Here is a 13,378-nt window from a genome sequence, read left to right as displayed (position 1 = left end):
CAGCCCTGTATCTCATAACCTACGCCATGTCACCACAGTCCCCTACATCCCACCAGTCCCTTTTATCTCACAACAACCTATGCCATGTCACCACAGCCCCGTATTTCATAACCTATGCCATGTCACCACAGTCCCCTGCATCCTGCCACAGCCTCGTATCTCATAACAACCTACACCATGTCACCACAGTCCCCCTGCATCCCACCAGTCCCTTGTATCTCACAACAACCTATGCCATGTCACCACAGCCCCGTATCTCATAACCTTCGCCATGTCACCACAGTCCCCTGCATCCTGCCACAGCCTCGTATCTCATAACAACCTACGCCATGTCACGACAGTCCCCTACAACTCACCACAGCCCCCTGTATCTCACAACAACCTACGCAATGTCACCACACTCCCCTACATCCCACCAGTCCCTTGTATCTCACAACAACCTATGTCATGTCACCACAACCCCGTATCTCATAACCTACGCCATGTCACCACAGTCCCCTACAACTCACCACAGCCCCCTGTATCTCACAACAACCTACGCCATGTCACCACACTCCCCTACATCCCACCAGTCCCTTGTATCTCACAACAACCTATGCCATGTCACCACAGGCCCGTATCTCATAACCAACGCCATGTCACCACAGTCCCCTGCATCCTGCCACAGCCCCGTATCTCATAACAACCTACTCCATGTCACCACAGTCCCCTACATCTCACAACAGCCTCCTGTATCTCACAACAACCTACGCCATGTCACTACAGTCCCCTGTATCTCATAACAACCTACGCCATGTCACCACAGTCCCCTACATCTCACAACAGCCCCCTGCACCTCATAACAACCTACACCATGTAACCACAGCCCCCTACATCCCACCACAGCCCCTTGTATCTCATAATAACCTACGCCATGTCACCACAGTCCCCTACATCTCACCAGAGCCCCCTGTATCTCATAACAACCTATGCCATGTCACTACAGTCCCCTGCATCCCACCAGTCCCTTGTATCTCATAACAACCTACGCCATGTCACCACAGTCCCCCTGCATTTTGCCACAGCCTCGTATCTCATAACAACCTACGCCATGTCACCACAGTCACCTGCATCCTGCCACAGCCCCGTATCTCATAACAACCTATGCCATGTCACGACAGTCCCCTACAACTCACCACAGCCCCCTGTATCTCACAACAACCTACGCCATGTCACCACAGTCCCCTACACCCCACCAGTCCCTTGTATCTCACAACAACCTACGCGATATCACCACAGTCCCCAACAACCTACGCCATGTCACCACAGTCCCCTACATCTCACCACAGCCCCTGCATCACACAACAACCTACGCCATGTCACCACAGCCCCCTGCATCCCTGCACAGCCCCTTGTATCTCACAACCTACGTCATGTCACCACAGTCCACTACATCTCACCACAGCCCCTGTATCTCATAGCAACCTATGCCATGTCAACACAGTCCCCTGCATCCTGCCACAGTCCCGTATCTCCTAACAACCTACGCCATGTCACCACAGTCCCCTGCATCCTGCCACAGTTCCCTTTATCTCATAACCTACTCCATGTCACCACAGCCCCCTGCATTACATAATAACCTATGCCAGTCCTCAGCATCTTAACACAGCTTCCTGCTTCTTACTACTGCCCCATGCATCTCACCACAGCCCCCCTCATCTCACTACTGCACCCTGCATTTCACCACAGCATCCTATATTTCACCGCAGTCCCCTGTATCTCACAACAGTCTCCTATTTCTTACTACTGCCCCATGCATCTCACTACTGCTCCCTGCATTTCACCACAGCATCCTATATTTCACCACAGCCTCCTGCTTCTTACTACTGCTCCATGCATCTCACTACTGCCCCCTGCATTTTACCACAGCATCCTATATTTCACCACAGTCCCCTGCATCTCACAACAGTCTCCTGCTTCTTACTATTGCCCCATGCATCTCACCACAGCCCCCTGCATCTCACTACTGCCCCCTGCATCTCGCAACAGTCTCCTGCTTCTCACTACTGCCCCTGCATTTCACCACAGCATCCTATATTTCACCACAGCCCCATGCATCTCACCACAGCCCCATGCATCTCACCACCGGCCCCTGTTTCTCACTCCTGTTTCTTACCACAGCCCCATACATCACACCACAACCCGCTGCTTGTCACTAATGGCTCATTTTTATTTTATTGTCTTACTTTTACAGTGAAGAAGATCCCACTAAAAATTACATATGCTCAGTATGAAAAAGCATTGACTACTGATAACATGATCTACATGACTGCTGTATGTCAGGTTAAAGACTGGGGTGATCTCTTTGTGGAAGCAAACATCACCTTGAAGAACCCACCACTCATAACCAAGGTTAAGTCATTTCCATTATATCCGGTCTAGATCTTTATAATGAGTCAGCTTGGTTGAAGTTATTTATTTGCAAATAGTATAAAGCCTTTAAAATTGCAGATTAAGGGCCTAATTCTGAGATGGGCACAAAGTAATTGTAACCGCAGGAAGACAGATTTACTAATTTATGGTAATGTGAGTATCCGTAGGCGGGAAGCTGTAATGCTCACTGTTTTACTGTCCACAGCTGAAACCATCATCATTAGTATTGGCACTTGACCCATGCTTGGTGCAAGAGATCAGTCAGAAACCGGCTACCATGCGCTGTATTCGTGACTCATAATATGCACGGAACTCAAGCTACATGCCCACGACACTCCCATGAAAGGGAACTCTTGCATGTGATCACAATATTGCCACCCATTTCGCAAAAGGAGAGATCCATCCAACAGAATCGTCTAGCGATACATATAGAAAAAATGCGTATATTCACTTGTGCACATGCACCAATTGTCAATTCTTCCTATTGGCGGCTGTATACAGAGCTACGTCTATTCAGAATCAGACCCTAAATGCTATGGCTTTAAAATCATTTTACTTATTAAACAAGGTCCAGTAAATGCAGATGACAAATGGCGAGGAGGCTGTTATGCAATCTCTTTATATCTCCTCCTGTCCTTTGCCAGTATTGGTCTCCACGAAGCAGCAGCACACAGCTGGTCATATCTTCTCCTGAACACTCCACCCATGCCTGATGCTGCCCCGTGTCCAGAGAACGTGACTGTGAATGAGAGAAGAAATTAGGCCGGTACAGATGAAGAGAGACCCGGGGAAGGCAAAAAAATTAAACTACACCTAATGCCAATAAGCAAACTGTGAAACAAAATATATCTCAGCATCTAGCATACTGAACAAGTCGTTGGTAAAGAATCAGATGCTATTACCCAATATACCAAAATGGTTTGCTTTATAGTGGCCTTAGAGGTCAATAAAAGTTCAGTTTAATAAAGGTCAACACAAAACAAGTCCTCTTCACACCTGCCAGCTATCCAGGTTTCTCACAGACCGTTCTGATGATCTTTGGCATCGAAATGTGTCATGATGTCTTCAAAATTGTATTTGTCCTTAATGGTCACAGTTTCGCTGATCAGCTAGGCCCTTACTATTTTTTCATTCAGGAATGACAGCAGTTACGCAACTTTCCCTGTATAACTAATGTTTTTTTTTTATATACCTTTGGTGCAAAAATATTCATTCTTTTGCTAAGAAGGTTTTGAACAATTGTGGGTTGTTTTTCTCCTTCAGGCTCTTGGACCAGCTGTGTTGGGCAAACCAGTGACTATAGAAGTCAGATTTACTAATCCTCTGCCTACGGCTGTGAGAGACTGTGTGCTGACAGCAGAGGGCAGCGGTTTAACAAAAGATAACGTAACGAAAAGGTGAGTGCAATGCTGATGGTGACATTGTTGAAGCATGGAACAATGCATCTTACACCTTTCTATTCTACTCATCAGGATCTGAGATAGATAGATAGATAGATAGATAGATAGATAGATAGATAGATAGATCTATATAAAGTATCAGCTCTCATTTTATTAAGGCCCCCAAACACGGGACGATTTGAAAACGTACGACCTGCATGTCATTCCCTTCCCTGTAATTATTCTGCCCTAGATGTCAGCCACCTCCATGGCTGACATCTAATTGACAGGACAACACCTTGTACTGAATGAATGAAATTAGTAACTGGGTAGAGTTGTCAGTAGTACCCTAACAGATGTCACCTGACTTGGTACAATGGTAATGCTTTTTTGTTATCACAGGTATTTATATTCCTACTCTGTGTCAGTGGTTTCATTGCAAAATACTCTATTATAAACTATATATATAAATATAAAAAATATATTTTTGTGTTTTTCACAAAAAATAAGTGCCTAGATGCGGGACACTTATAACCTACCAGCAGAAATAATAAATGTAGTTAGAATGGAAATGTTACAAACATCTTCTTAATTTCCCAAATGGGAAGTGGACCTTCAGAAAGGACAATCTCAGGCAGTAGAGGAATTTTTAAAATTGTGCCTCTACTCTACTTTTTATTTTAACTCCTTTAAATTTGAATAACACACATCCATCATATGGGAACAATCTTTTATGCTACACCACAAGCAGCACATAAACTAACATTCACCATCCTGACATATCGGTCAGTGCATTGGGCTTCACGTCAGCACACAGAGAGCAGTTGTGCACAGGTCCAGTATGGGTGATATTGTCCCGTGCATAGAAAACTGCCCTAAAAGTGTGCAGATGTAATGTAGTCTTCATGGGTCATATGCTGATATACAGTGCATCCAGAAAGTATTCACAGCGCTTCACTTTTTCCACATTTGGTTATGTTACAGCCTTATTCCAAAATGGAATAAATTCATTTTTGTCCTCAAAATACACACAATACCCCATAATGACAACATGTAGAATTTTTTTTGAGATTTTTGCTAATTTAATTTAAAACAAAAACAAAAAAAACACTAAAATCACATGTACATAAGTATTCACAGCCTTTGCTCAGTACTTTGTTGATGCAAATTTGGCAGCAATTACAGACTCAAGTCTTTTTGAATATGATGCCACAAGCTTGGCACAGCTATCTTTGGGCAGTTTCATCCATTCCTCTTTACAGCACCTCTCAAGCTCCATCAGGTTGGATGGGAAGCGTCGGTGCACAGCCATTTTCAGATATCTCCAGAGATGTTCAATTGGATTCAAGTCTGGCCTCTGGCTGGGCCACGCAAGGACATTCACAGAGTTGTCCTGAAGCCACTCCTTTGACATCTTGGCTGTGTGCTCAGAGTCGTTGTCCTGCTGAAAGATAAACCGTCGCCCCAGTCTGAGGTCAAGAGCGCTCTGGAGCAGGTTTTCATCCAGGATGTCTCTGTACATTGCTGCATTCATTTTTCCATCTATCCTGACTAGTCTCCCAGTTCCTGCAGCTGAAAAACATCCCCACAGCATGATGCTGCCACCACTGTGCTTCACTGTAGGGATGGTATTGGCCTGGTAATGAGCAGTGCCTGGTTCCCTCCAAACATAATGCCTGGCATTCACGCCAAAGAGTTCAATCTTTGTCTCATCAGACCAGAGAATTTTGTTTCTCATGGTCTGAGTGTCCTCAGGTGCATTTTTGCAAACTCCAGGCAGGCTGCCATGTGCTTTTTACTAAGGAGTGGCTTCCGTCTGGCCACTCTACCATACAGGCCTGATTGGTGGATTGCTGCAGAGATGGTTGTCCTTCTGGAAGGTTCTCCTCTCCACACAGATGAATGCTGTAGCTCTGACAGAATGATCATCGGGTTCTTGATCACCTCCATGACTAGGGCCCTTGTCCCCCGATCGCTGTTTATACGACCGGCCAACTCTAGGAAGAGTCCTGGTGGTTCCGAACTTCTTCCATTTACGGATGCTGGAGGCCACTGTGCTCATTGGGACCTTCAAAGCAGCAGATATTTTTCTGTACCCTTTCCCAGATTTGTGACTCGAGACAATCCTGTCTCGGCGTTCTACAGACAATTCCTTGGACTTTATGCTTGGTTTGTGCTCTGACATGCACTGTCAATTGTGGGACCTTATATAGACATGTGTATGCCTTTCAAAATCATGTCCAATCAACTGAATTTACCACAGGTGGACTCCAATTAAGCTGTAGGAACATCTAAGGATGATCAGTGGAAACAGGGTGCACCTGAGCTCAATTTGAGCTTCATGGCAAAGGCCGTGAATACTTATTTACATGTGATTTCTTAGTTTTGTTTTTTTTATTACATTTGCAAAAATCTAAAAATAAACTTTTTACACGTTGTCATTATAGGGTGTTGTATGTAGAATTTTGAGGACAAAAATTAATTTATTCCATTTTGGAATAAGGTTGTAACAACAAAATGTGTACTTTTCTGGATGCACTGTATGTAGAGCAGCCCCACTAAGGCATTAGACAACATTTACCTGAAACACTCCATCTATATTATTTAACAGTAGCTGTTGCCCTCAGCTTCGCCCATGATGAAATTGGTTCTGTCAACATTCATTTTATTTGAGGTGTTCTCGTTGTATTGCTCTGCATCTGGTTAATATATATATATATATATATATATATATACACATATATATATATATATATATATATATATATATACACACACACAGTCAGGTCCATAAATATTGGGACATTGACAGAATTTTCATATTTTGTCCTCTATTCACCACCACAATGGCTTTGAAATGAAACAAACAAGATGTGGTTTAACTACAAACTTTCAGATTTAATTTGAGGGTAATTACATCCAAATCAGGTGAACGGTGTAGGAATTACAATGGTTTCTATATGTGCCTCCCACTTTTTAAGGGGCCAAAATTAATGGGACAAACTAAACAATCCTAAATCTAACTTTCACTTTTTAATACTTTGTTGCAAATCCTTTGCAGGCAATTACAGCCTGAAGTCTGGAACGCATAGACATCACCAGACGCTGGGTTTCATCCCTGGTGATGCTCTGCCAGGCCTCTACTGCAAATGTCTTCAGTTCCTGCTTGTTCTTGGGGCATTTTCCCTTCAGTTTTGTCTTCATCAAGTGAAATGCATGCTCAATCGGATTCAGGTCAGGGGATTGACTTGGCCATTGCATAACATTCCACTTTTTAGCCTTAAAAACCTCTTTGGTTGCTTTTGCAGTATGCTTCGGGTCATTGTCCATCTGCACTGTGAAGCTCTGTCCAATGAGTTCTGAAACATTTGAATGAATATGAGCATATAATATTGCCTGAAACACTTCAGAATTCATTCTGCTGCTTTTGTCAGCAGTCACATCATCAATAAATACAAGGGAACCAGTTCCATTGGCAGCCATGCATGCCCACGCCATGACACTACCACCACCATGCTTCACTGATGAGGTGGTATGTTTTGGATCATGAGCAGTTCCTTTCCTTCTCTTCTCTTCCCATCACTCTGGTACAAGTTGATCTTTGTCTCATCTGTCCAGAACTGCAATGGCTTTTTTAGATGTTGTTTGGCAAACTCTAATCTGGTCTTCCTGTTTTTGTGGCTCACCAATGGTTTGCATCTTGTGGTGACCCCTCTATATTCACTCTTGTGAAGTCTTCTCTTGATTGTTGACTTTGACACATATACATCTACCTCCTGGAGAGTGTTCTTGATTTGGCCAACTGTCGAGAAGGGGTTTTTCTTCACCAGGGAAATAATTCTTTTGTCATCCACCACAGTTGTTTTCCGTGGTCTTCCGGGTCTTTTGGTGTTGCTGAGCTCTCCGGTGCGTTCTTTCTTTTTAAGAATGTTCCAAATAGTTGATTTGGCCACACCTAATGTTTTTGCTATCTCTCTGATGGGTTTGTTTGATTTTTCAGCCTAATGATGGCTTGCTTCACTGATAGTGACAGCTCTTTGGATCTCATATTGAGAGTCGACAGCAACTGATTCCAAATGCAAATGTCACACCTAGAATCAACTCCAGACCTTTTACCTGCTTAATTTATAATTTATAATGAAATAACGAGGAAATAGCCCACACTTGTCCATGAAATAGCTTTTGAGTTGATAGTCCCATTACTTTTGGCCCCTTAAAAAGTGGGAGGCACATATTGAAACTGTTGTAATTCCTACACCGTTCACCCGATTTTGATGTAATTACCCTCAAATTAAATCTGAAAGTCTGCAGTTAAAGCACATCTTCTTTGTTTCATTTCAAAGCCATTGTGGTGGTGAATAGAGGCCAAAATATGAAAATTCTGTCAATGTCCCAATATTTATGGACCTGACTGTATATATATATATATATATATATATATACACACAAACACACACAACGAATAATGGCGGCACTCCACGAAATCCAACGTTTCGGCCATCAGCCCTTCATCTGGGATACAAATAACTGACATACAAAAACACATTAAATACACACATAATTAAAAATTACCTTCATCAGGTGAACCGGAACATCAGCGTCCACCTCCATCAGTCACAACTAACCCGCGTCCAGCACCCGCGGATAGAGTGACGTCATCAGGCTGCGTCCGTGACGTCACCGGGTCACATGACTCACCCACATAACCATGGCAACAAAAACTGTTGTCGGAAAATACAAAACGTTAAATAGGATTGTTAATTCATAAAACAGTTTAACATAGAGCGTCTAGATATATACCACAAAGCACTAGCTAAATCCCAGTCATGGTCACCTCTTAAAATATGCCAAATAGTTATATATGCACAAAATATAACTATAGTGAAACCATCGAATATCAGGGGCATAAATCATAAACAGTGTAGAATTAATCAGATATACAAAATTGACAACTACCTCCCACACAATACATATAGGAATATATAAACCCTGATCACACCTGTTAGATCCAAAAAAATATAATAATGAAAAACATAATTATAAAAGGTGTCTACAAAAAGCATTGCAGGCCTAAAGACTCATTAAGTCCTTTAGGGGCCATCGTACCAAGTTTATAAATCCATCTGCATTCTGCCTGCAACAACCTTTGAGGTCTATTACCCCCCTAATACTAGGTGGGAGATGATCTATATTAAATCTTAAGTCAGCTACTGTATGTTTCAGGGCTATCCAATGCCTGGCTACAGGTTGATCACTAAAGCCAGCATTAATCCCTAAACGGATGGCCGAACGATCTAAGGCCATGCGCTTTTTAATTTGACGTTCTGTTTTGCCCACATAATTAAGTCCACATGGGCAAAACAGTAAGTAGACTACAAACATCGTACTACAAGTAACGGGGAATCTAATACAAAATTTCTTGCCTGTGTGTGGGTGATTAAACGTGTCTCCCAAAATCACTGCTCTACATGTGATACACCCTAAACATCGATGGTAACCATTCTTCAAAGAGAGAAAGTGTTGAGGTTTTTTCCTAATCTTAGCTACATCTAATTTCACCAGACAATCTTTTAAATTCCGATCGTCTGGTGAAATTAGATGTAGCTAAGATTACTGAATTAAAATGCTTATGGTTCTTTGAACACCAGTCGTGGAGTGCCGCCATTATTCGTTGTGTATATCGGAACTGGTGGTCCATGGAGGGCAACCACGCGATTTCACGCATTATACTCAGCGAGTGCCGGAATTGAGTTTATATATATATATATATATATATATACATATATATAAAATATCATACAAACTCAGCACTCACATGCTTTTCAAACTGCAACTCCTTTGAACATAGGGAATGTTGGTTCCAAAATATTGCAATAATTTGTTAAGCTGACCACCGCTTCACGGTCATTCCCATCTGGTCAGTCCCTACACTGATTCTCAGATAAATAAACTTGATCTGCCACCTTTGGCTCAAGCTTGCATACATTTTAAACAGAAAACTGGGTCCTGCCTTAAAGAGACAGGACCACACCCAGGGCTATCAGTTAATAAGCACCTGGAAAAAGAAAAAAAGTTTGTCTTACATTTGAAAAACAGGGTGCCCTAGCAAGTGTGACCACAAAATTTAAATAAACGACAGGCTTAATCCACGGCACTCAACCATCTGGGGTGCCCTTGGCATGTGACCACACCATCTACATAAAAAATATCATACAAACTCGGCACTCACATGCTTTTCAAACTGCAACTGTAGATGGTGTGGTCACATGCCAAGGGCACCCCAGATGGTTGAGTGCCGTGGATTAAGCCTGTCGTTTATATATATATATATATATATATATAAAAATATATATATAAATATATATATTATATATATATATATATATATATATATTTTATTATATGTTTCATAGAAAATAAAAATGCATTTAATTATTACACTGATATTATTGTAGTTTGTAAATAAAATGTAAGCACAGGCACATTTCACTGTTAATTACCAGCTCCAAGGAGGTACATGCAGTAAAGACAACAAAAAAGATATAGGCAGGGCTGCTGTGTGATTTTCCGGCAGGGCTGGGCAGTAGTCACTCGCTCCGCCATTGCGTAGATGCCATGGGTGGAACCACGAGGAAACAAGTCAGGTGATTACTGTAGAGGCTGAGGGAATCACCTGACGTGCTTCCCTGTGGCTCCACCCATGGTGTCAATACAGTACTGCAGCTAGGTGAGCTACCAAAATTAAGAACGAAAACTACAGGTTGGAGACCCCTGGTATAGATAATAGGAGGCCCACTTCATGTTTACTTGCACATTGTAAAATAAAACTGCTTTAAATAATTGGAACATTTTATCTATTCCTGCAGTTTTGACATTCTGGATCCTGCAAAGATGATGAATGTTACTTTGGACATTGTTCCTTATGTGACTGGAGAAAAGAAATTGTTAATCAACTTCACATGCAACAAATTTAAGGATATTAAGGCATTTCTATCTATTTATGTGGCTGAACATTCGCCCTAATTGTGCTTACTGTTAACCTATTGAATAATACAACACCGTGAATAGTAGCTATCAGGTTAAAAATGAAAATAAAGTTAGTCAATGTTCATATATAATCAAAGCAGGCCACAAGTGTTTTCTTTCCCTTTATAGAGAGTTATGGGGCATATTTTTTAAACTTTGCAATATGCTTGCAAAAAAGAACATTCCTTATCACTGCATATTGTGGCAACATGGAATATTTTTTTCAGGGTATGTACAATGCTTCAGTCGCCAGATACAGGCTCTGATTAGAGATCATCCCATCAGTAAGAGTTAAAGTGATTGCTTTGTTTCATATGTCATTGAAAATAGCTCACATCTGCTTTCTGAATTCAGACATATATGTTATTGATTTCTCCTATATCTAAACATTAATTTATAAAAACCCAAGGCATGCAGCAAGCCTTCAACATGTTATGGGAAAATTATATTCAAAATATGTTGATTTACTGACACCAAAAGGAATATTAAACTCTTTCACAATATTATGAAATACCCATTATCCCTTATCCACAATTCAGGTTTACATGGACAAAACTCTTTTGACTCAATGTCAATGATCTGTACAGCACACTGAATTACCTATGTGTATTACATGCATGCTCTTCGCTATGGGCAAAGTATATTAAAATTAGCAAGGGCTCAATCCAATTAGGCGAGATTATGTCACACTAGCAAGTAAGTGCGGCTATATATACACTATGGGCTATATGCCGCACTTATGCCTCTTTATATAGGCACCGGGCATAAAAATTAACACCAATGTGACCAATATCAAGTAGAGTCCACTAAGTAACACATACATATCTCAGCAAGTGTGGTGTCTAACCTTGTGAGCCCCACCCATCCACCACAGAGACCAGGGGGCAGATGTGTTAAGCTCTGAAAAGTGATAAACTACCAACCATTCAGCTTCTGTCATTTTTCAAACACAGCCTGTAACATGACAGTTAGGAGCTGAGTGGCTGGCAGTTTATCACTTTCCAGAGCTTAGTACAGCTCAGGTCAGAATCAAGGAAAAGAGAGGGGGGGGAAAACAGGAGATATGGTAAGAACTTACCTTTGTTATCTCTGTTTCTACGAAGTCCATAGGGTCCACAGGGTTGACCTTGGGGTATAGCTGGATCTGGATCCACGGGCACCACGCAGTTAAAGCTTTGCTGCTCCCAGGATGCACTTGGGTCCGTCCTCCTCTATACCCCGCCCCCGAGCCACAGCACCTCAGTTGGTAAGCAGCTAAGGCCGGAGGAGGAGACTAAACAGAGAGAAGGAAGACTGGAACACACAAGAAACCATACTCACAGAAATGGGAGACGGAAAACCGGTGACCAGCCACACAGCCCATATGAAGCCAGGTGCGTCAGGGCGGGCGCCCTGTGGACCCTATGGACTTCGTGGAAACAGAGATAACAAAAGTAAGTTCTTACCATATCTCTTCTTTTCTACTTCAGGGTCCATAGGGGGTCCACAGGGTTGACCTTGGGGATGTCCCAAAGCAGTTCAACTAAGGGCGGGGACGCTCCTGTGCTGAAAGGAGCACCCGGCACCCGAAGGATGCATCCTGAGAGGCGAAGGTGTCAAACGCATAGAACCTCAAAAACGTTTGAATGGAAGACCAAGTGGCCGCCTTACACAGCTGAACAGCGGAGGCGACACGTCTAGCAGCCCAAGAGGGACCCATAGAACGAGTGGAATGAGCCTTAACAGAGGCTGGCACAGGTAAACCCTCCTGTGCATAAGCCTCACAAATAACTGAACGAAGCCAACGGGCTAACGTTTGCTTGTTGGCAGGCAAATCCCTCTTGTGAAAACCGAAGAGGACAAACAACGAATCCGACTTCCTAACCGAAGCAGTCCGGTCCACATAGATTCTAAGTGCCCGGACTACATCCAAGGAAGCCTCACCAGCTGAAAGATCAGGTGACTGAAAAGCTGGCACGACAAGCTCCTGATTAATGTGGAACTTGGAGACCACTTTGGGCAAAAATTCAGGACGAGTGCGGAGCACCGCTCTGTCCTGGTGAAAAATCAGAAAAAGGGGGCGACAGGAAAGCGCCCCCAACTCTGACACCCTCCTGGCAGAAGCAATTGCTAGGAGAAAAACGGTCTTGAACGTCAGCCACTTGAGGTCCACCACCTCAAGAGGCTCAAAAGGAGGAGCCTGCAAGACCCGTAGCACCACCGCCAAGTCCCAAGGAGCCACAGGAGGCACGAAGGGAGGCTGTATCCTGAGAACACCCTGGAAAAAGGTGTGAACATCCGGTAGTGTAGCAATCTGTCGCTGAAACCACACGGACAAAGCAGACACATGAACCTTCAGAGAGGCCAGGCGTAAGCCGAGGTCCAAACCTGATTGAAGGAACTCCAAGATTCTGGAAACCCGGAACACCTGAGGATCATAGTTTCTGGATTCACACCACTGAAAGTAAGTGCGCCACACCCTGTGGTAAATCCGTGCTGAGGCAGGCTTGCATGCCCTAAGCATGGTACCAATGACCGAACTGGAGAAACCCCTAGACCTCAAGACGGCTGTCTCAAGAGCC

The 13,378-nt window shown here is 43.0% G+C and overlaps 1 protein-coding gene across 1 annotated transcript in view; it reads left to right on the top strand.

Annotated features, from left to right (window-relative positions):
- LOC148514859 (protein-glutamine gamma-glutamyltransferase E-like) overlaps positions 1-10,856 on the top strand; it is a 116,749-nt gene extending 105,893 nt beyond the window's left edge. Inside the window, exons 12-14 of the mRNA XM_088480767.1 lie at positions 2,234-2,391; positions 3,676-3,809; positions 10,658-10,856. Of these exons, the coding sequence (XP_088336893.1) occupies positions 2,234-2,391; positions 3,676-3,809; positions 10,658-10,814 (449 nt within the window). The 3' untranslated portion in view covers positions 10,815-10,856. The remainder of the gene's footprint in view (positions 1-2,233; positions 2,392-3,675; positions 3,810-10,657) is intronic.
- The last annotated feature ends 2,522 nt before the right edge of the window (positions 10,857-13,378 follow it).

This window comes from Taudactylus pleione, unplaced genomic scaffold, assembly GCF_031769625.1.
Source record: "Taudactylus pleione unplaced genomic scaffold, aTauple2 ptg000256l, whole genome shotgun sequence".
Classification (NCBI taxonomy): domain Eukaryota; kingdom Metazoa; phylum Chordata; class Amphibia; order Anura; family Myobatrachidae; genus Taudactylus; species Taudactylus pleione.
This window is presented reverse-complemented; position numbering and strand designations above follow the sequence as displayed.